Genomic DNA, 23597 nt, shown 5'->3' with positions numbered 1-23597 from the left:
AGGAAGAAATGCTGGAACATGAACTCGTTGTTCCTAGCTGCAAATGAGAAGGCACTACAAAAAAGAAATGTGCTCAGAAAATGACTTGTGGGTAAGCAGAATTGAAAGGGAATGCAGAAAATTTAGAAGTCTGGGATTGGAAAACAAAATTGTTTCTCATCACACTAAAGATGTGACCATGGAGGAATATCCTCAGGATAGAAATCATACTCAAGGACTACCCCTTAGAGACAACCTCAGAACAAAGATGTGGTCTTTATAAAGACTTGTGAAAAAGTCAAGATCATGCCTAGCAGATTCTTTCATTTGGATAAAACGGCTATTAAGATCAAAGTCCCATGAATACCTGATATTCTCAAATATCTGTATTTTAATCTAGAGAGTCAGAGATATGACTCAAAATAAATTACGAATGTGGTTTTCGACGTATCTTATTGATAATTATCAAATTCCTAGAAAACCAACAAAGTTTTTGAGAGTGCTGTGTTGCCAAATGTGCTTCCAGGCTAGATTAAAAGAAGTGACTAAAGAGATGTGAAAGATCTTTGGGTCCTCAGCTTTTTACAGATAACAAGTAAGCTAATAAAGATCTTCAGGTGTCAAAGAGGGCATATTCTTTAATGTAGGCAATGAGGATACAGCTATATCGAGAAATTGACCAGAGGGGTATGGTGATACTCAGAGATAGCTATAATTAGGGTATAGACAAGAAACATTTGCCCAGTGGGATTTTGAAAATTGCAATAAGCTGGGGCTGCTATGTACATTCAATTTTCTCTTTTTGAACAGGGTCATTAAATGTGGTTATGCTATTCTTGTTCCCAAAAAGAAAAAAAAAAAATGAGAAACTGTTCTTACTCAAAAGAAACTAAATAAATATAGCAACTAAATACAATGTGTGGCACTGCATTGAATCCTGGATCATTAAAAAAAAGTTATAAAGGGCAATACTAGTACAATTGGCACAAGTTGAATACAGATATTGGGTTCGATATTAATAGTGAGTCACTGTTAAATGGTCATAATTTGATGACTGTATTCTGGTTATTCTGCCTTTCTTTTAGAAAATACATACAGAAATATTTAATGATAAAGGACCACAATATCTCCAAATTATTCAAGCGGTTTAGGAGAAAAATAATGCATATTTCTCTATCTATCTGTCTATCTGTCTATCTATCTATCTTTCTATTATCCATCTATCTTTCATCTATCTATCCATCTACTATCTATTTACCTAATCTATTGAGAGAGAGAGAAAATGAAACCAAATAAAACAACATGCAAACTGATGGTGACTTCTGGGTTAAAGTTCCATGAATAATCCATGTAATTTTGCAAGTTTTCTCTGTTTGTGAAGTTGCATTAAAATACAGGTTACCAGAACAATACATGTGCCTAAAGGGACAGAGCAAATAAATATAACTCTTTATAAAAGCTGTTATTTTAACAAGATTCATTTTTAGCTTGGAGTGATGTATGACATGAACTGGTGGAAAAGTAGATATAAGCAAGCAGGCAGAGAGTGAAGATGTGTTCAACTAAGAGTCATGGACTTTGGTAAGTGTTTTGGTTTTTAGTTAAAAGAGTGGGTATGTTTGTAAGTGCTTAACTGTTTGGTGTTCACATGTGCTATACAATGTGTTTTGTGAAAGGGTCATATAAGCAAAGTGACCCCCAAACTCAAAAGAAGCAGAGAAAGCAGAGAAATCCAAGAATGAGATAGACAAATTCAGTTTGTGAATATAGGGTAATTTATTTGGGGGAACTTACAGAAAAAAGCATTGAGAGGCTTCAAGATGGGTACATCTTCATACCACAACCCTCTTGAGGAAAGTATCCATGCTCTGGAAGGAATGGGTAGGTGGCTGAGAGAAAGCTATAAGCGTCACTGCCTATGATCTCTGCAACAGCATCAAGGATTGTTTTTGAGAAAATGCAAAAGTTAAAGTGCATAGATGTTTCTAAATAAAGATCAATACATCTTGGAGGCATTCCCCAACTTGAAGTTAGTTAAGAGTCCCATGGCAGACCAGCATCTAAAATAGAGTCATTCTTGTCCTCACACAACAAATTTTTCCATATTTGCTAAATGAGAACTTTATTAAACTTATCTTTGCCCATCTCCTTTGACTTCTAGTACTTTTCCATAATAATGTCTTGAAGATTTTTATAAATTAAAAAAAATAGTTTCCAAGTTTCTCTTTCTTTTATATTTCTATATTATATTTCTATAATGCTGTCTCCTGAACTTCCAATCGTCTTTGTGGCACTTATAGTCTGCTTTCTTTTCTTGAATATTATCTCATTCTCTTGCCTATATAATAAATGTCACAGTCTCTCTTAGTGAATCCTTTTAAACTGTAACACTTTCCTGATTCTCCAAGCAAATCCAGTTAGACACCCACATCTCAGCCCCTAGATTTGTGTCAAACCCCAAGTGAGTTAATGAGTATAGACAGGGGCGAGAGTGACTATAATAAATGCTAATCTACTAACTAAGCCCAAGTCAGAGAATGCCTTTAAAATGTCTCGCTGATGTGTTTCTCATTATGTAGGAATACCTATTCACTGTAAGTTTTGTCTTTCTTCCAAAACAACTCTTGATGCTGTTGTAGAAATCATAACCTCTTATCAGCAAGGGTGCCTGAACGAAGCATATTTATATATCTAACCCTTAACTCTACCCCACAATATCATAATAAAAATATTGACTATTAGAAAAAAAGAAGAAATCATAGGCTGTGATGCCAACAGCATTTTCTCTGCCATCTACATGTCCCCACACAGGTACTTATTTTCCAAGATGTAAGTCCAGGGTCAGGGGAGTTGTGGTATGGACATCTACCTGTTTTGCAACTGCCCAAGACCACACTTTTGTCTGTAAGTTTCCCCTAATAAATCGCCCTGTACCAACAAACTGGATTTGTCTGCTTCCTTCTTTGGCTTCTTGGCTTCTTAGGCAATTGGTGTTATTTTGCATACACAACCCTTTCGTGGAACAGACAGTGAAGTAATTGCATTGCAATGAAGAGAAAGAGACTAAGCAATTTACAGATCTTTAGAACACCTGTTATTAGCAAGAATTCAGAATTAGCAAGAACTTCGGAGAATAAAGGTAGTTTTTCCAATGCTGATAGAAAAAAAAATCATGTATAAGCAACCTTACCGTGACAAACAGATTGTGAAAATTTAAGTTTGTCCTTTGTGCATGTACTGTGGTGTGGGCCAGAAATAGTATGTGTTAGTTGGAGATGGGCAAAACTCTTCAAGAGGTTTGTCATTCCAAAAGGGTTGTGTGTGTTCTCCAGGTCTATCTTTTGGTTGGTTTTTATTCTCAGACTTGGTGCCACTGAGTCATTAAGGTAAAAACCTCTAGGTTCTTGTTTTGGGGTTTCCAAAGGAACATGAATTGGGATTCCAGATTTCAAATATGTGAAAAATATACATAAAATGAGACGATTGTGTGGGAACTGCTGCTCCATCTGATTAAATATTTCTTAATCAGTGATGGGAGACTTTGAAATCACAAATATAAATAATAGTACCCAGATACACATCATGCCTTCAATGAACCCAAGTGATTTTAAAGCTGTCAAAAAACCTAAATATTTTTAACACTAATAGAAAGAAAGGAGTATAACCAGTATGCCTTGAAAATAAATTTCTTTGATTCTTTTGAATTTAATAATGTATCAAGGCAACATGAAACTATGGCAGTCTAAGTGACTGAAAATGAAGATATTTGTCCTCTCTGAAAACTATGGTGGTGTCCTGGTGGCCATTTATCTGTATGACAATGGTGTTCCAGCAAGAGGGACATTATTTTCCTGGTGCTTACTTCCTAATTATGATGTTTTTCAATTTTTCTCACATATCTTTGTCCCAATACAAAGAAAAAAGATCAGTGTAAAAAATGAAATGAACTTTCCTATGAGAGCTATAATTACAGAATGCAAGATTATAACTACATCTGGGCCCAATGTTTTGAAATTACATTAAAACTGTCATGCTGCAAATACCCTTATAAGGAGAAGCACCCATTCCTCTGGAATGATAACAAGGCCCCATTACTTGACTATATAAAACAGGTACACCTAGGTATAAAGAGTCAAGTTTTATTTTCATCAAAATGAAAATCAACTATCCAATTAATTGTATAAATCCCAGACAGAAAACATATCTGCCCTTATAGAACCAAAAAAATTGAAGAGTATTATCTCATTCTCTTGCCTATATAATAAATGTCACAGTCTCCGGACTTCCATACCTCACAAAGATGATTATTCCAGAGAAGTCCCAAAACTTCAATGCTCTTATAGATTGTCTACTTCTATTCCAAGGGCAATTAGATTTTATCCCAATATTCTGCGATTTCCTCTATACAGCAAATTGCCACGCCATTCAATTGTAAAAAAGCATAGTTTTTTTTCTTATTTTTTAGTGACTCTTTTGCACATATTTTTCAAATAAAGCAAAATGTGAAACTCAATCTTCTGAAATCAGGGATTAGTTGTACCAAATTATTATAACCCTAGCTCTTTCTGTGAGATCTCGACTGGATAAATGCCATGGTCTTCCCTAGGAAATAAATTTTTACAAATTTTGCAAAAAGCAATATTTGGTGATAATTAGATAATGAGAGGATTCAGTCTTGATGATGAAAGGAAGGCATTTATCTATAAAGTACTACCAATTACACTTAAATTAACCTTGAAGTTTCTTAGAAATTCACAAGAAGTTAAACTTGAGAAGCAAAAAAGGAAATTCCTGCAAGAAAAAAAGGGAGAACATTTTGTATATAAAGAGCCAGATGAATATAAACAATAAAGATAAACATTCATTGATCACTTATATACAAAACCCCACCATGAGTGCTATGCTATATGTGAAGAGATAGTGCCATTTATGATTAGTCATCACTTCAGAGAGAAATGATCATAGAATTTGGACTATTTTATCTAGCAAATATTCTAAGGAGATATGAGAGAAAAGAGGCAACACTGTCTCAGTAGCCCAAGTAAATATAGGCCAGATGATGACACGATTATATCCACAGAGCCCCAAGGCAACAAGTCAATTAAATAAACCTCTCTCCCTGCCTTTCTGATCTAGATGCCACAGTCCTCTGTTATGGAATGATCCCAAATTGTGTAACTCTAGTCTCTTATCTGAGATTCAGACTCACATCCCACTGCCCACCAGATATATACCCTTGGATGTGACCCCTAGGTCATGCCTGAGCATAAGTATGAGTTTGAGTATGCTTATGTTGAAATTGAGCATATGTTTCTCCCTACAAATACTCTTTCTCTTGTATTCTCTATCTCAAGTACTGGTACCACCAAACTAGAAACTGGGAGTCATTCTCAATGCTTTCTTCTCTTCTTTCACCATATATTCAGTAAGTCAATGAAGATTGATGTTAATTATAAATATTGATTAATTCTCAAAAATGTGTTTAAAATAGAGGATTCTACCTAAAATGTTTTATTTTAGATCCATATGTTTGTAGATAATTATAAAGTTTACTTTATTGTGACATTTGTTAGTATTAACTATGAAGACAAATTTGTTGTCTTGATGTCATGCTATTTAATATATGATATTCACCCTTTATTTTAAATTAATATTGAGAGAAAAAGCATAGGTTGTTAAGAAATAAGTTCAAAGATGACATTTTGTTGTATTTGGCTTTGGGAAGTAATACACCAAAACACAGATTGGAGTTTATTATAATGTAAATTTTTAAAATAAGAAAAATTGATATGATGTTTGAACTTTTTACACTTAAAATATTTTAAGTGTCAAATGTCCATAAATTTCATTTTATAACATTTGATGGAACTGAGGAAATAAGAGAAGTTTTCTATTATCATATTTCTTTGAGTGTAAAAAGTCTACCTAAGTAAAATTCTCCACTATATTATTCCTTTTCAAAACTTAATTTTGAAACAATGAAATAATGAAACACGGTACTATGTAAAAATTTAGAATAGGTGAATGAAATGTTCTCAGCTGATGAAGGTAATCTTGAGGGAAATTTGTAACATTATTAATTTTATGATCTTCATTAGGTTATATTTTGACATCAATGTACTTTATGCTTTCTGCCTTTATCTTCGGTTCATTAGAGGTATAAATAAAGCAGCATATGACCACAAGTAAAGATAACTTAAAATTGTCTAATGATCCAAATGAGCATGCTGACAAATGATATTCAGCTGAGTGGTAAACTGAAGGAGAGGTGAGTCACATGCATGCTTATCTGATTAAAACTAGTCTCCAAGCACTCAGTTGATATTTATTCAGAGCTCTAGACTGTTCCCTTTATATAATTTAAACAATTATTTTATTACATATCCCAAAGTAGAAATCGAAATGGATACCATTCTGACCTTTAACCACATGTAACCAATTAGGAAGTTCTGAGGGGCAACTCTTGGTGCCTCCCAGCTCTAACTAACATGTAGTGGCTCCAATCAGAAAAGTTATGGCTACCTCAGGCCAATTTGCTGAATTAAACCCTGGATAATCAAAGGCAGGGAAAGAGAAGACTGGCAAAGATTCTTTGCAGACACAAAATACAGGAATTAGAGAGACAAGGAAAAAAAAAAAACAGATGTAAAGCATACAACATTAACATTACTCAGAAGTATACTACATTCTTATGACATTTTTGAAGAATCAATTCCAATCATTGTTTCCTACTATAACTTTTTCATTGGAAAATATGTCGTGATCCCTGTGGAAAATAGCATAGAAATTCTCAATTCTCAAATACAACCCATCCAGAGATAACCACATTTAAGTTCTGATTTAGGTCTTCCAGTGTTTTATCTAAATAAATACATTGGTACACACACACACACACACACACACACACCCCCCACATGAATAGGTAACTTAGGGTCGTTGTTAAGAGTCTCTAAGATCAGACTTCAGACTTCCTGGGTCTGGATTCTGGCTCTGCTGCTTACAAGCTGTGTGACCTTGCACAAGTTATTTGACCTCTCAGCACTTTAATTCCCACATCTTTAAAGTTGGAATAATACCTATTCCTGACTTGTACTCCACATTTTTATAATTAAATCAAGTTATAAAAAATAAGGTTGGAATAATAGCATTTATGTCATAGAATTTTAGAATAATTAAATAGGTTAACTATTTAATAATTAAATAGGTTAACTATTTAATTATAAAGCTTCTAAAACAGTGTTAGAATATAAAAAGCAGTACATAACATTTATATATTTTTATTATCTCTGTGTATCGTTTTACAGAAAATGGTATCACATTGTGTATATTATATTAGAGCTTGTGTTTTTCCAGTCTGGTGCTAACCCTTTAGGAAAATCTGCTTCCTCGTTCTTTTCTTCTATATTGGGGTCTTTTTTTCTATATCCAGTATATACCAGTTTATTTTCTCCATCCTAACTATAAATCAATTGAAACAAAACAAAAATATGATACATGGGTCTAAAATATTAGGGAATCCATTGGTAAGCAGATTTCCTAATCATAATCTCCAAAGAGATAGACTTCTCCTGTGGTCATTGGATTATGCCAGCCTTCCTCACATGAGCCAGTAGGGAATGGAGAGGATAGACCTGCTATGCTAATGGAGCACCATCTACCCAGAAGGCGCTAATAAGAATGAGTAAATAATAGAAATATTATTCTTTTCTTTCTCCTTTTACCATGGAAATGTTTTACTATTGACTTTTATATGCTCTTTTAAAAATTTTTATGTATTATTTTTAATCTGACTGTTGAAGCATCCTAACAAAGTACTTAATGTTAACTAGAAATATGTATGTGTCACCAAATTGATTCTCTTTGCACATTTGCCAAACATATAACCTAAAAAAAGCAAACTGGATATACTTTGATGTGTGAAGATTTGATAACTATGGCTGTATTCAAATGATACAAAAGTGATTAATGTTTTCAGATCAGTTAAAAATTAATTGATTTGGTGACAAAAGCTCATTCTATTTGGTATCACAGCTCTGTGTAAAGTGGGGAACTGATCAAGTATGAATATCTAATTCTCCTGAATCTTTTATTATTGGGAATTAAAAGAGTATTGAGGATTGGAAGAATATTCTCCAATAATATGCTACCCTTCAGTGAATGTTGATTGTATGCTAGTTTTATATGATACATTTAACATTTCTTATCTAATTCTACTGAAGTAACAATGGTTGTGTAGGTCACTTGTTTATGTGGTCTCACATCCATTCTCACTTGTCTTCTAATCCATTCTGTATCCCAAGAGATTGATTTCTGAAAACCAAGTTTCCTAGCTCCCTTGCCAATCTGACTTCCTGTTAGATATTTCATGTCTTTGGGAAGTACTGGTGTAAGGTTGGGATTGTAGAGAAGGAAAAAGCCAGGGCATTTCTCCTCTTCCCTGCTTTCAGTGGTGCCTCTGACAGAGTTCTATGTTTTTAAGGACTCAGGTACCAGCAACTCAGCCCTTTATTCTTTCTGATACAGCCTTTGGAGTGGGAGTAACTTCCTACTGTTGTAAATCTCTGGATTGCCCACTGACCCACAGTTTGGCTTTTAAACTCATGATTACTTTGTAACCAGTTTTTAATATTAAATTATTTGATTATATTTCCTATTGTGAGCTCTGTTTTTCTTTCTGGACCTTGACAAAGACAGATTCTGTCTTCATTTTATAGATTGATTAAGTGACACTTGTATAAAAGCACATAGCTAGCTTAAGAACAGGCTTTCAAACCAGTTGTACCTAATTTTAAATCCCAAATAGTTAAACTACTATGCTACATCCAATAGATAGTTCAAAAATGAATAGTTTACATCGATCACCTCTTCTTACTACTTAATTCAAATTGCCTGTTATGGCTTTAACTAGCTATTATCATAATTTAATTATCTATCTCTCCCAATAGCTTCTGAGACCTCTTGAGAGCAAGCACATATTATTCAGATTTGTATCCCTAAAACCTACCACTGTGTTTGGGATGTAGTAGAGTCTTAATAAATATTTGTGGAATCCATTAATAATCATTGTCATTGGCAGAGTGACTATTTTATTTCCAGCATCTGTGCTAGGGGTCTTATATAAATTTTATAGCTCAATCTTCATAACAATCTTGCAAGGTGGGCATAAATATTTCTACATCACGGATAAGGAGGAGTAGGCTCAAGGAGTTTAAATAAGTCTTGACTAATCTGGGATTAAGCCCAGGTTAACTGTATTCCAAGGTCTGACATTTTGCCATATCTGGCTGCATCTCTATAGCAATGAATGTGAACGAACAAATATATAATAGATGACTTGAGTAAAGTCAAAGACTTTTATTAAATGTTCAGTTATTTTTGTAGCTTTATAAACAGATACATTCTTGTCTCTATAAGAAAAAGGAGCAGTTCAATATTTAATTTCCATAAAAATAATGGAGATACATATTTTCAAACCTAAAACTACATATATACAGACAAAAGGAAGAGAAGATTGGGATAATAATCTAAAGAAAGTAAATGGTTCATATCACTGTCAAAGAAAAATCAAAACTGTACAGTTAAGTGATTAAAGATTTATTCAGGAACTATTACAAAAGGAGAAAAGAGATCTTAGTATAGAACTGAATTCAATTATGAATACAGCATGGACAAGTTGGTATTTATAGTCAAGGAGAAGATTGGGGGGGGTCAGTGAATGGAAAATTACTAAGAGGAACCATTGGGATAAGGGGGGATTCTGGCTAACCTGATAGAAATTTTGCTAGAAGGATCAGATATTACCTGGGGTGGGGGATAATGGAGGGATGAGGAATTTAATAAAATATTGAGATGATCACATACCAAGAGGGAGGGATTCTCTTTAAACTGACATAGCAAGATTCTTGCTACAGTTGGGCAGTGCAGGATGGGACACAGAGATCAAGGCATATAGGGCTTAGAGGAGCCTGACTAGCCTTAGGTAAAAAAGGGCATATTGATACCACATGTGTGGAAAACATTTATTAGTCCCATGCCTATCTAATAATTCTCTATAATTACTTGGTTTGGTATTTGCAACGTTTCCCTAAATATAGAATTCAGGTTTCATCTTTACTCTTCTATCTTTTGATCTATCATCAAGAGTTAGGACATTATTCAAAATAATAGGGTAGTTTTTTTTTTTTACTGATGGATTTTTGAGGAAGGTTTTTGCTTGTGTTTCTGTGAAATCATATGTGTGGATAATATTCTATGACCCATTTAAGTTTCTTCCCTAGTTTTTCAGAGCGATGCTTTCCTAGTACCTCCTCAGAATGTGGGAAGTAAAATAATACTCATATTTGTAAGGTTGATTTGCAGAATCCATTATTTTATTCTTTGATCACTAATGAAAATGAACCAATAAAATAATTTGGTAGGCATCATACAAAATGTCATTGTTGATTCTAGATGCTCTTCACTGGCACATACTTGCTTAGTCTGTTATTGGTTGAAATTGTTTCAGCTGGATACTGCCCAAGAGGCCGTTCTCCTCTCGCAGAGCTAGGAACCATTTGAAGATCCCGGACATATATGATTTTCATAAGATTTTTGCTGGTGTGACTCTCTTTTTTCCCAGGGACAGGATGGTCTCCTAAGTCTTCTTCATGTATGTACTACTAGCTTTGCCATAATAAAGTAAGGTTTTTATTTCACTAACTCAATAGTACAGAATAATGCAAAATTAAATGCGTGCATTCTTTTTCCCAGCTGATTTCTAATAATCACAAAGTGTGTCAATATAGTTAGCACTGCCACAAGAGCACAAACAAGATTGTTTTGTAAAACATTGTGTTCTCTTGTGATTGAGCCATATCATTAAGGGCTGGCAAACAATAGGTGTCCAAACCTCAAAGAATTTCTGTTCAATGGATGTAGTGTTACAGTCATGCAAGAGAAAAAAAGGTTTAGAGATCTGCTGTACAACAATGTGTATACAGTTAACAATTCTGTAGTGCGTACTTAAAAATGTGTTAAGAGAGTCGATTTCCTGTTGTGTGTGTTTGTGTGTGCTTATGTGTGTGTATCATTACAATCAAATAAACAAAACAGAACAATCCAGAGCTGTCCAGTAGGCATGGAAGAAAGTTAACCAAACATGCATGAGAAAGCTTACAGAAGCATTACCTGTTTCCATTTGAATGCTGAGAAGCGGTTCGAGAAATAAAATGATTCTCTAATTAATAAAGCTTCAGTAGTCATTTCATTAGCAGTGATGATTGATACGGATTTGTCAGAGATGCTATGTGGTCCTGAGAGCAGAAGTCACTGTGTAAACAAAACTGTGCTAACAAAAGGGGACTGTTTACATGACTGGCACTCCCACAGCCTCCAGGAGATGAAGAAACAGCACACACAGTTTCCTGTTTTGGAGCCAAAGTGGTCAACAATGACTGCAACATTAACTATTGGATTTCATGGATTTTGCTGAATAAATGGAATATATTTTCTTCATTCACTTATTTATTTTTCTCCTTGAAAACTTTTAACATGTATCTGAAAATATGTTTTCACTGTATAGGTTGACAAATTTGGGAAGGTTTATGGTTAATTTAATCATATTTAATTATTTTCAAGTACCTAGCTTTAAATTCTACCTCTTACTTCAGTCAAGACATCTCTCAATACAGTAAGAACATTTTGAACAAATCTTCAAGACATAGTGATAAAACCTGCTCTAGATGGTTATTTAGTGGCACGTTTCATGGGAAGAAGGGCATAGAATTCCTCTATGCGTTTTTCTGTGATAGTAATTCTAGTTTCTAGGCCCTCTAACTGCATATGAAAAATAGATATTTAGAATAGTCAGTTTTTAGTCACTTTAAAAGAGTGAAGACAATTTTGACATGGGAGAGAAAGAAGTTACTTCTCTTATTGCTTGATAGGATGACTATATTGGGCTAAAATAATGGCAAGATGGGATAGAAGGAAGAAAAATAGAGGAGAGAGATTGAGTTCAAATGCAAGAGAAGAAATAAATGAGAGCAGTTGAGAGGGTTATGATTAAACTACATTTGGTATAGTATAATTAAAGTATACCAGTTTCTACTCTTTTGAAAAGTTATCCCATTCTATCCGTTTCCCAAAACCAGTGTGATGTATTTGCACTATTGTTGAGGTGATTTGGAATTTTATGTTGGAAGATTGCAGCATGAGTTCATATGTATTTAGAATTGCCAAGAGTGTCTCTATAACTTTCAATGATAATCTATATACCAAACAAGGCATATTTCATCATACACAGTTTGATTCTATTCCAATGTGTTTTATTTAAAAGTTTTAGCTTTCCCAATAAAAGTATAAGTTCCTTGGGATCTGGGTCCAAATTTCTCCCATAGAAACATAATTATAATATATATATTTTTTATTCATAGGACAGCTTGCCTGTATTGTTCACTGCTAAATTCTGGTGCTTAGCACAATAACTGGCACCTGGTATACTTTCAATAAATTTTTTTGTGTCTGTGAGAGAATGAGTAAAGAAAACTAAACTAACACGTAATTGTGAAGTGGCTATTGCCTTAATGTGTGTGTCTGGGATTCAGCACATTTGTAGATGTGAGACAATTATGTTTTTAAAAAGTTGTGCCAGCCGGGCTCGGTGGCTCAGCCTGTAATCCCGCGCCTTTGGGAGGCTGAGGTGAGTGGATTGCCTGAGCCCGCGGGTTCGAGACCCGCCTGGGCAGCGAGACCTCATCTCTACAATAAATTAAAAAAATTAACCGGGCGTGGTAGCGCATGCCTGTAATTCCGGCTACTTGGAAGGCTGAGGCGGAAGGATCGCCGGAGCCCAGCAGTTCGAGGCTGCGGTGGCCAGGAGCGGCCACTGCACTCCAGTATGGGCAACAGAGTGAGACTCCAACTCAAAAAAAAAAAAGAAAAAAAAAAAGTTGTGCCATTCAAAATCACTTGTTGAATACATATTTTTTATAGGATTCTAATTAATTAATGCTAGACATGCTGTTAAAATGTCATTCTGGCAGCTAGAATAACTTGTCAAAGTGAAATACTTGTTTTGACACAAAATATTGTTCTAGTCTCAAGACACAAAATAAAATATTTGTCAAGGATTTAGTAGAATTTAGTGGCATTTAAGCCAATTTTTTGTTTTACATATAAAAATGTGTGCCTACATAGTATACATACATGTAGATCTACATATATTAATATCTATACCTATTACCTATAGCTACACACAGATCTCCATTTATATGTTTGATTTCCTCCAAAATCTTATATCTCAACTTGAAATTGTAGTATTCTTTTCCAGATCAGAGAATTGTTTGTTATTTCTACTTAGGCTACATCCATGATTAAAATTCCAAATCTCCCCAGGTTTCCGCGAATCATCAGTGCCCCAGAAATTGTTTCCCTTCCTGAGACTCCAGGGAAATCTTGGAATGCAAAGAACTTAAGAAGGAACCCCGCCAAGTAGAGATTTTTGAGCCTTGGTAGGATTGCTGAAGCAGATTTTTAGCACAAACACTAATCAAAGTCTCTGTGTTATTAAGAGTAGCTAGTTTCATGTAAGTCCAAGGAGCTCACTTTGGTTCTATTTGTTTTGGCTAAAGAGTTGAAAAGCTTTGTTTTACCCATGTGGTCATTATTTTGCAAGGGAATCATAACAAATTACTCTGATATCTTTCATCTCACTAAAGAGTAACTAACGTTATTTGAAGTAACTTTTTCAATAGAAAATCAACAACTAGTCTCTAAAGCCATCATTTTCTAGTCCGTAACAAAAACTTCCCAGGTATTTTTGTAATACAATGGATTTCAATTACTGTTGTTCAGATTCAGTACTTTCTTCAAAAGAATAATGATTTTGTCATTAACAGATTTTTATTTTCTTAAAAGGGTAGAACTAAAATATATCAAGCTTTAAAACATAAATACCTTGGAATACTCAGAAGAGCAACATGGGAGAAACTGAGAAAAGAATTGAAACCCATAGAGTAAGATGTCTTTCCAAGCTGAAGGTATGGAACTTTTTGTGGATATATTTGCATGTACACTATTTTTTAAACCTGAACTGAACAGTCCTTGTAAAATTTTTTATCTCTATATGGTGATCTAATATTAATGTCATGCTATCTGAACTATGGATAATTTCTTACTTTAAAGAAGTTTTTATAAGAGAGGGTGTGTCTAAATAGGATTATTGATTTAGGTAATTTAATCAGAAATCGTTTTGAGGGGCTTAAATGGAAGACAGAATCTTAAAAAGTTTTAGGTACACATTATACTGTGGCAGAATTTATTTTTCTAGATCAAAGGCAAATTTAATGCTCACCCTTGCAGGGCTTCTAACCCAGAGAAATGTGGGGGTCATTCTTGGAAAATGGCTTATTGGACATAAATACTTTGTTGATTTGTATGAAAAGATTACTTCGCAGTGACCCAGTAAAACAAAAGTTTTCTTCAAGCTTTGGCAACTTAACAATCATTCCTTACAAGAAAAATGCCCATTTTGTCAGCTGTTCTGGTGGTTTTGACTATTTCACAGAAAATTCTCTTTTTATAATCAAAGTCATTTGACATTCAAACAAAATTTGAATATATTGTAAACCAAGGGATCTGGGGATTTTTCGTGATTCTACAGCTAGTGCCTGCAAGTGGTTTCCAAACTAAGACACTGCTGCCCATTTTATCCCAATCAGAAGCTTGTTTTTCACGTATGTATGTGTAGGAGAAATCTATACATGTGCACAAAATTAGAGAATTATGATATAAATCAAGAAAACTACTTTTGCCTGAAATGCTGGATTAATTATAAAAATAAATACAAGTTTCCCCTAAATAATCTCTTAATTCTAATGTCCTTCTCCTGTAGTGAGTAGTTAAAAATAAGGATCTGGGTTCAGGCTTTCTGGGTTCCCTTGTGAGTTCAGCTGCTTATTTACTTATTTGCGGTGTGACACTGAATAAGCTGATTAACTTCTTTGTGCGTCAGTTTTCTCATCTGAAAAGGGTAATAACAATATTTCCACCTCATAGGACTTTTTAATGCCTGAAACAATGACTGGAATATATTAAACATTCAAAAAGCATTAGCATTATTATTAATAGAATTTGTGGATAAAAGTCAAGTCGGATGTTACAAAAATAGGTTTTAAATTTAATTTTTGATCATTTTGGGGCTTAGCAAGATTAGATATTGATGTGAATGTATGACAAAATATTGCAAGCACAATTTCATCAGGTGAAAGTGAGAGACAATTTCTAATCAAGTTCCTTTGCTTCTGGGAATCTGCCAGGGGATGGGGGTACCTGCATAATGAACATTTGTATACCTAACCCTGAATTGTACCTCACATCTTTAAAAATAAAAAACATATAAAAAAGAAATCTATTCATTAAGCAAAAATATTTAGACAGCATAAAAGAACTGTCCACAACAAATTTGCTTCAAACTTTATTGTAAAAATAGAGTTTAAAGGGCATTATTGTTAAAAGCTAGTCTGGCTAGCTCTATAAATAAATATATAAATTATTTAGCACTGGACAAAAGTCAGGATAGTCACTGATTTCTTTTACTCTGTGAACAGAATCAAATAATTTAGTCAACACTTCTTGGTGTTTTAGGGCAAAAGTGTTGAGGTCATGATTCATATATTTCCTTTCTTAAAATGTTAAATCAAATAAATTATTTTCCCAAATCTGATTTGTACTTGATTTAGTGGTTCTTGTTTTTAATTATAAAACCGGAATTACAAAACCACATGAAAATTATTTACTCTCAATAATATGCTCTGCAAAGTTTTGTAGTGGGAAGAGAGACATTCCACAAATGGTATTTAATATAGAAGATAAATAGAGATACAGCTATTTTATCTTGTCACCATATCATAGTTTTGACTCGTTTTGACTCATACTAAAGTTGCTGTTCAAATTTCTAGATTTTTTTTTCCATCTAAATTTTTATTTAGAGTTTCTCAAATTTGTTGATACAGATCACTTTTGTTTTAGGTGTATTCTGTGATCTGAATGTTTGTGTACCCCTCCGCCCAATTCACCCAATTCATATGTTGAAATCGTAGCCTCTAAAATATAATTGTAGTAGAAAGTGTGGGCTTTGGGAGGGATTTGGTTAAAGGGGTGGAAACTTCATGAATGGATTCAGTGCCCTTATAAAAGAAATAGGAGAGTTTCTTTGCCCTTTCTGCAATGTGAAAGCACAGTGAAAAAATGACTGTCCATGAACCAGTATGTAGGCCCTCATCAGACATCGAATTTGCTAGTACCTTAATCTTAGACTTTTCAACCTCCAGAACTTTCAGAAACAAAGTTTTGCTGTTTATAAATCACCCAGCTTACAGTATTCTGTTATAGCAGCGCAAATGAACTAAGCCAGTGTAATGAATCCTAATATATTTCATCTTACTTTCAGTTCTGGCTTCTTCAAGATGTTTTTGATATTCTGTCATTAATTCAGTAAACTTGTATTGGTACCTACTATTTGTCAGGCACTTACTAGGCACCAAAGACACAAAGGTAAATAATATATGGTTCCTATCTATGAATTGTTTAAAGTATAATGAGAGAGGAAGTTACAGTCATCCAAACATAAATAAAGTGCACTGTGATAAGGACTATAATAGAGGTAGGTACATAGTAGGAATGAATGATCAAGACTACCTGGAAATAAAAGACAAGGAAGTCTTCACAATGGAAATGATGGAAGAACTGAGTCTTGAAAATTGATTATATATTTACAAGTATAAAAGAAGAAGAAAGGTATTGTAAGTGAAAGGACATCATGTAAAAGGCATTGAGGGAGGGAATTTCAGGAATAAGAGATATTAATGGTATGGAATGACTCAGAGACATAGAGTAAGCTGATGACTCATAAGTAGCTAGTGGATTTGAAAATCAGGAAGTTATATATGACCTTTTATGGAGTGGCTTCAGAGAACACCACCTGTTAACAGGCTGAAAGGTGAACGGAAGGTTAAATAGTGTAGGCAATGAGTCAAGACTTTCCTTCCAAGTAGATTTATGGTAGCTAGAGTAGCTACCATCAGGGCTGAGAGAAAGTTTTTGTTTTTGTTTTTAAAGACATAAGTACCTTGACTATATTAATAGACATGTGGGGAGAGAAGCAGTACAGTGTGTGAGATTAAAATAGAGTAGAAGGAGCAATAATTGATGGGTTAGAATCTCAGAAATAGGAAGAATGGATTCAAGAGCATGAGTGGAGGGACTTCATTGCACAGTAGAAGAGACATCTATTGTTCTAAACTATAGGCAGCCGGTCTCGGTGGCTCAGCCTGTAATCCCGCGCCTTTGGGAGGCTGAGGTGAGTGGATTGCCTGAGCCCGCAGGTTCGAGACCCGACTGGGCAGCGAGACCTCATCTCTACAATACATCAAAAATCAGCGTGGTAGCGCATGCCTGTAATTCCGGCTACTCGGAAGGCTGAGGCGGAAGGATCGCCGGAGCCCAGCAGGTCGAGGCTGCGGTGGCCGGGAGCGGCCACTGCACTCCAGTCTGGGCGACAGAGTGAGACTCCAACTCAAATAAATAAGTAAATAAATAAGCTATAGGCAAATTTCAAGGGTCAGGGATAGAGGTAAGTTTGCAGGTAACATTTCTGATATCATTTGCTGATCATAAAGAACATGTGGCTGGACTGGAGACCGGGAAACAGAATAATCTTGAAGGGGATGTGTGAGGTAGAAAATAAATTGTGTGGTTGACTCGAGACTAAGGGTGTGGAAAGTGTGAGAGGTGAAGATTTTAGGAATTTGAATGTGTTGGCTTGAGAGTATGTCCAGTGGTATCCCAGGATATGTGTGCCATCAGAAACTATCTTTAATAGGCCAAGAAATAATCTGTAAGACATATATGATTGGAGACCACAATTTAAGTTTACATAAATCTATCTATAATTTGATTTTGAAGCAGTAATTAATCTATCCAACTATACTATTTCTAGTATTCAATTCTTCTGTTTTAAAATTTCTTATTAAAAGCTAAGTTTTTTTTCTGATTTAATAAGTCTATCAGAATTTTAACTTTCATTTTTTTAGTAAAATCATACTTGCGCCTGGTGATCAAAATCATTCTATTTGTTAAGTTACCGTTGATGTTGTCATGGATTGCATCAACCTTATTGTGTTCTGAAAGTATTTCAATATATAGGAAATGTGATATGTTCAACATATGGAAATTTTGTAGTATGAATATTAGGTAAAAAGCAAGAATAAACAGAATCAAGAGTTTAAGCATGTCAGTTTGATGAGCTCCCACTTGTCTTTCTTATCTCTTATGGTATGGGCACTTGGGGTTTTGATCAGGAATCGGTTGCCAGTTCCAATTTCCATAAGGGTATCTCCTGAATTTTCTAAGGTTCTTATAGTTTGAGGTTTTGCATTTAGGTCTTTGATCCATTTAGAGTTGATCTTTGTGTATGGTGATAGGTAGGGATCTTGTTTTTTCTTCTGCATGTGGTCAGCCAGTTTTCCCAGCACCATCTACTGAATAGGTTCTCCTGTCTCCATTGGGTGGAGACTTTGTTGAAGATGAGTTGGTTGAGAAATTGAGGTTTAGCTTCTGGAATCTCTATCTTGTTCCATTGGTCTCTATGCTTGTTCTTATACCAATACCAGGCTGTTTTGATTATTGTAGCTTTATAACAAAGTTTAAAGTCTGGAAGTGTGATATCTCCTGCTTTGTCTTTTTTTTCTTCTTCTGAGGATTGTTTTGGCGATTCATGGTCATTTATGTTTCCATATGAATTTGGGTATTGTCATTTCCAGGTCTGAGAAGAATGCTGCTGGCAGTTTAATGGGTGTTGGTTAAACATCTTAACAACATTGATTCTTCCAATCTATGAGCATGGAATAGTTTTCCATTTGTCTGTGTCATCTTTGATATTTTTGAGCAGTGTTTTCTAGTTTTCATTGTAATGGTCTTCCATGTCTCTGGTTAGGAAGATGCCAAGATATTTGATATATATATATTTTTTATGGTATTGTGAATGGGATTGTGCTTTTTGTTTGAGTTTCTGTTTGTTTGTTGGTGGTGTATAGAAATGCAACTGTCTTTTGCACATGGATTTTATACCCTGAGACTTTGCCAAAGTCCTTTATCAGTACAAGGAGATTTTGACAAATTCTCTTGGGTTTTTGAGATATAGAATCATGTCATCTTCAAAGAAAGACAAGTTGACTTCCTCTTTTCCTATTTGGATACCGCTGATCTCCTTCTCTTTTCTGATTGCTCTAGCTTGGACTTCTAAAACTATGTTGAAAAAGAGGGGTGAGCATGGGCATCCTTATCTTGTTCCGGTTTTCAGTGGAAATGGCTCCAATTTCTGTCTGTTTAGCAGTACAGTGGCTGTAGGTTTCTTGTAGATGGCTCTTACTATTTTGAGGTATATTCCATTTATGCCTAGATGTTTGAGAGTTTTTATCAAGAAAGGGCGCTAGATTTTATCAATAGTTTTTTCCACATCTACTGATATAATCATGTAGATTTTGTTTTTACATCTGTCGATGTATTTAATTACGTTTATGGTTTTACAATTGTTGAATCAGCCCTGCATTCTGGGAATGAAGCCTATTCGGTTGTGATGGATGATTCTTGAGATGTGTTGTTGAATCCGATTTGCTAGGCTCTTGGTGAGAATTTTAGCATCAATGTTCATCAAGGATATTGACCAATGAAACCACCAAAAGAACGGGGAGACAGCCCACAGATTGGGAAAAAATATTTGCCAACTGTTTGTCTGACAAAGGCCTAACATCTAGGGTCTACAAGGAACTCAAATGTGCTGAAAAGAAAAAAAAAAAGCCCCATTACAAAGTGGGCAAAAGATATGAATAGACAGTTCTCAAAAGAATACATACAAGGAGCCAACAGATACATGAAAAACTGCTCAGCCTCACTAGTCATCAAATACATGCAAGTTAAACCTACACTGAGGTACCACCTAACTCCAGTCAGGATGGTTATCATCAATAACTAAAAAATCAACAGATGCTGGAGAGAATGTGGCCAAAAGCGAAGATTTCTACACTGCTGTTGGGAATGTAAACTAGGGGAGCCTCTGTGGAAAACAGTGTGGCGATTCTTAAAAGGTCTAAAAATCGACCTTCCATAAGCCCCTGCAATCCCCCTTCTGGGAATCTACCTAGAAGAACTCACATCACTCTATAAAAAAGATACCTGCATACATATGTTTATTGCAGCATTGTTCACAGTAGCAAGAACATGGAACCAACCGTGCTGCCCATCAAAAGAGGACTGGATAAAATAAATGCGATACATATACATGATGGAATATTACACAGTCATAAAGAAGAACAAAATCATGAACTTCACGGCAATCTGGACGGATTTAGAGTCTATAATACTGAGTAATCTTTAATATAAACAAAGAACTGAGTATCACATGTTCTCACTCATAAGCGGACATTGAACAATTATCGTAATACTATAAGAGAATGATTGACAATAGTGGGAAACTGCCGGGAGAGAGGTGGGGAAGTGAGATTGGCAGTAGTGGGAATCTGCCTGGGAAAAGGGGGGGCATACCTCCCCCTTTTCCCAGGGGCATGCAAGGGTACCTGCATAATGAACATTTATATACTTAACCCTGAATTATACCCCACATCTTTAAAATAAATAAATAAATAAATAAAAGGAAAAAGAAAAAAGAATTGAAGTGAGCTGATCCCCCAAGGCTCAGGAAAGATGCCCAGAGTGGATGGAGCCTTATTTGCATTGCGGTTGAGGATCCCTGAAAACACTCTAGCCTTGGTTTCTATACCCCGAGATCGCTGAACTCAAGTGTTGCAGAGCACCTTACTGAATGAATGAAGACATAGCTCAGATTGTCCTGGACATTTCCTCCATTTTTTAAGAGTGCAGAATGTTGAATTCTCAGTTAATTTTACCCAAGAATAACAAGCAAAAGAGGGAAAGTGTGGGCTTGGCCAAGGTCATCTGGGGACCTATTTTCCTGCAGAGAGAACTTAAACAAATTTGCTACAAAAACAATGTCTTTGTGTAATCCTATATTTTTTCTTTCCATTAAAGTCTATGTAAGGATAGAAAGTGTTGTAGTGCTGAAGACCTATTTGAATCATTGGCTATATCTTTCTTAGAATGAACGTTTCTATGTATATTCAAGGTATGCTTATAACATATTGTGGAGGCTACAACTACTTATGAAATTACTCTAACTTTGAGTTTTCAGAGAGAAAACTCACCATTACAAATAAGAAGAACCACATTGTAAAATTTCATGCAAATTCAAAGGTTACTTAAGTTGGAGACAACCAATCTTACGTAGAAGATATTTTTTCAACAGATGACAAATATACAATTTTACAATAAATTTTTCTATGTTTTCTAATATTTTTCTCTAGATGTTTCTGTTGGCAATAACATGTGCATATGTATCCAAAACACTATCTGGATCTTATATGAATTCCATGCTCACACAAATAGAGAGACAATTCAACATCCCGACATCTCTAGTTGGATTTATTAATGGAAGCTTTGAAATTGGTAATGAATTATTTTTACACTTCTTTTTGTATTTTGTCTTATCTAAGTAACTAGTTTGAACTTTATTCTCATTATTTGCTGCTTTAGACCATTTAATTTGAGTTATGTTTTCTGAAACTGATTAAATAGCATGACTAAACTTGGAATATGCTAAGAAACAATTCATTGATATATCACCCCAAAATAACACCTAAATATTGCCATATGTTCCACCACTGTCCTTTTTATTTTGAGAGATTCTGGGTTATCTAGCATGAGTGGCAGAGTATTTGCAGTGTCTATATTTAAATCTATCATTTGATAACCCTAAAGGAAACTAGGGGCTTTGCCTTTGTATTTAGAAGATATTATGGGGATCAAAAGTATTTGTTTTACAATTGAAATGCAAACGTTTTTTCTTCTATTGTGTCCTAAAAGTAGACAATTCTCTTTTCTAAGTTCAGAGAGAAGAAAAAAGTTTGCTTTCTTGTCTCCCTGGATTTATTTCAAAAGTAGCCTCTAGGGAAGAATAAAGTCTACTCTTAGGTTCTGATTTTTGTGTATGACTGGAAATATGTGAGGGAAAGTGAATGAGGGAAATAAAGACTTGCATGAACAAAGCTGTATAGAAATATGAGTGTGACTCCTTTCTAGTTTTATACTAGCTTCTACTTTCTTCAAGGTGAAAATTGTCTTTAATTTATTTAACCAGTATTTGAAAGAAAAATCAGGGTTGAGGAAAGGCAGAACTGAAATAGGTGATGTTTCATCTTGTCTCCTACTATTTCCCTCCCTCAGATCTTAGTTCCACTTGTATGCTAGATTCTGGCAATGGAGTTAAAACTAACTTCTTATATAGTCTTTGCATAGATTTATCTTACAGTCTAACGGACAATATAGATGTAAATAATAATTTTAATTGAATGCAGTAAGTTTGAATATATATACATTCCTATAGAAAGAGAAGAGGGGATAAATCCTCACTTAGGGAAGACAGACTACTAAAAGATAAATAAAAGTTTTCCAGTTATAGAAATAGGGTTAGGTATATGTAAAAGGAATTCTGACAGAAGAAGCAGGAAGGTGAGACAACATAATAGCCTCTGTGGGGAACAACATTCAACCCAATATTATTGGCTATCCAAGATTAAGGTGGAAATTCTTAGAACATGAGCCTAAAGAAATGGGCAGGGGTGAGAAATGGGCCATGGACACTTTAGTGTTCTTGCTATAGAGTTATCTTTTTATCCTCTAAGTGAGGGAGGGTCACTAAAGATTGGAAGGAGTCATTAATCTTTCTGTGCAAGGACCCCTTTGGCAATCTTATGCTATATTATCTCAGGATAATAATCTTAATTGCATAAAATAAAAATTACATGGGTACAACGGAAGCCAATTATATTGAAATAGATTTATCAAAATACTAAAACAACTTGTCATATAGCAATATTTGTACTCAACACATTAAATAAAATATAGTACTAATTTTCAAGTAATTATTAGTGTCAATATTCTAAGGTGTTTCCACCAACCATAATGTAATCTGCAAATAGCTGTAACTTCTATTGGTGACAATCAGTGCCAAAATTATATGTCTGTGTTGTAATTATGTGAGTCTGAAACGCTAGAGAACTATCTGCGCTGGAGCTATTGATAAGTGAGTAAATAGGTGCTTGTTAAAACTAGAGAGAGAGAGTAGATGAGGTTATTCAGGGAGAAGATATAGGGTGATGAGTGCAATGGACAGAAAATAGATCTTTGAAATTTATCAATATTTATATTGATATTTAAGGTACAGATAGAAGTAAAGGATCCCATGAGGTGTTAAGAAAAGGAATGGTCAGAGAAATAAGAGAAGAACCTGGAAAGAATGGTGTAGAAACCCCCAAAATTTACTAAAAAAAAAAAAACCAACACATATCAACAGTGTCAAAAAATTTAAAATATCTAGTTAGATAAGGATAAAAAATAATTTCCTGAGTTTCATAATAGAGATAATTGATGTCCTTTGCCAGGAAACTTTCAGTTTTAGCAGCTTTAGAAACTAGAAAGCAGAGGAGATAGCACTGATTCTAGGAGAG

At 34.6% G+C, this 23597-nt stretch overlaps 1 protein-coding gene across 1 annotated transcript in view; it reads left to right on the top strand.

Annotated features, from left to right (window-relative positions):
* SLCO1A2 (solute carrier organic anion transporter family member 1A2) overlaps positions 1–23597 on the top strand; it is a 109595-nt gene that overhangs the window by 53924 nt on the left and 32074 nt on the right. Inside the window, exons 2-3 of the mRNA XM_008065827.2 lie at positions 13876–13997; positions 21396–21537. Of these exons, the coding sequence (XP_008064018.2) occupies positions 13938–13997; positions 21396–21537 (202 nt within the window). The 5' untranslated portion in view covers positions 13876–13937. The remainder of the gene's footprint in view (positions 1–13875; positions 13998–21395; positions 21538–23597) is intronic.

Source organism: Carlito syrichta, unplaced genomic scaffold (assembly GCF_000164805.1).
Source record: "Carlito syrichta isolate Samal-C Ts95f unplaced genomic scaffold, Tarsius_syrichta-2.0.1 Scaffold308809, whole genome shotgun sequence".
NCBI classification, from domain to species: Eukaryota; Metazoa; Chordata; class Mammalia; order Primates; family Tarsiidae; genus Carlito; species Carlito syrichta.
Note: the sequence above shows the minus strand (reverse complement) of the source record. Positions and strands in the feature narration are given on the sequence as shown.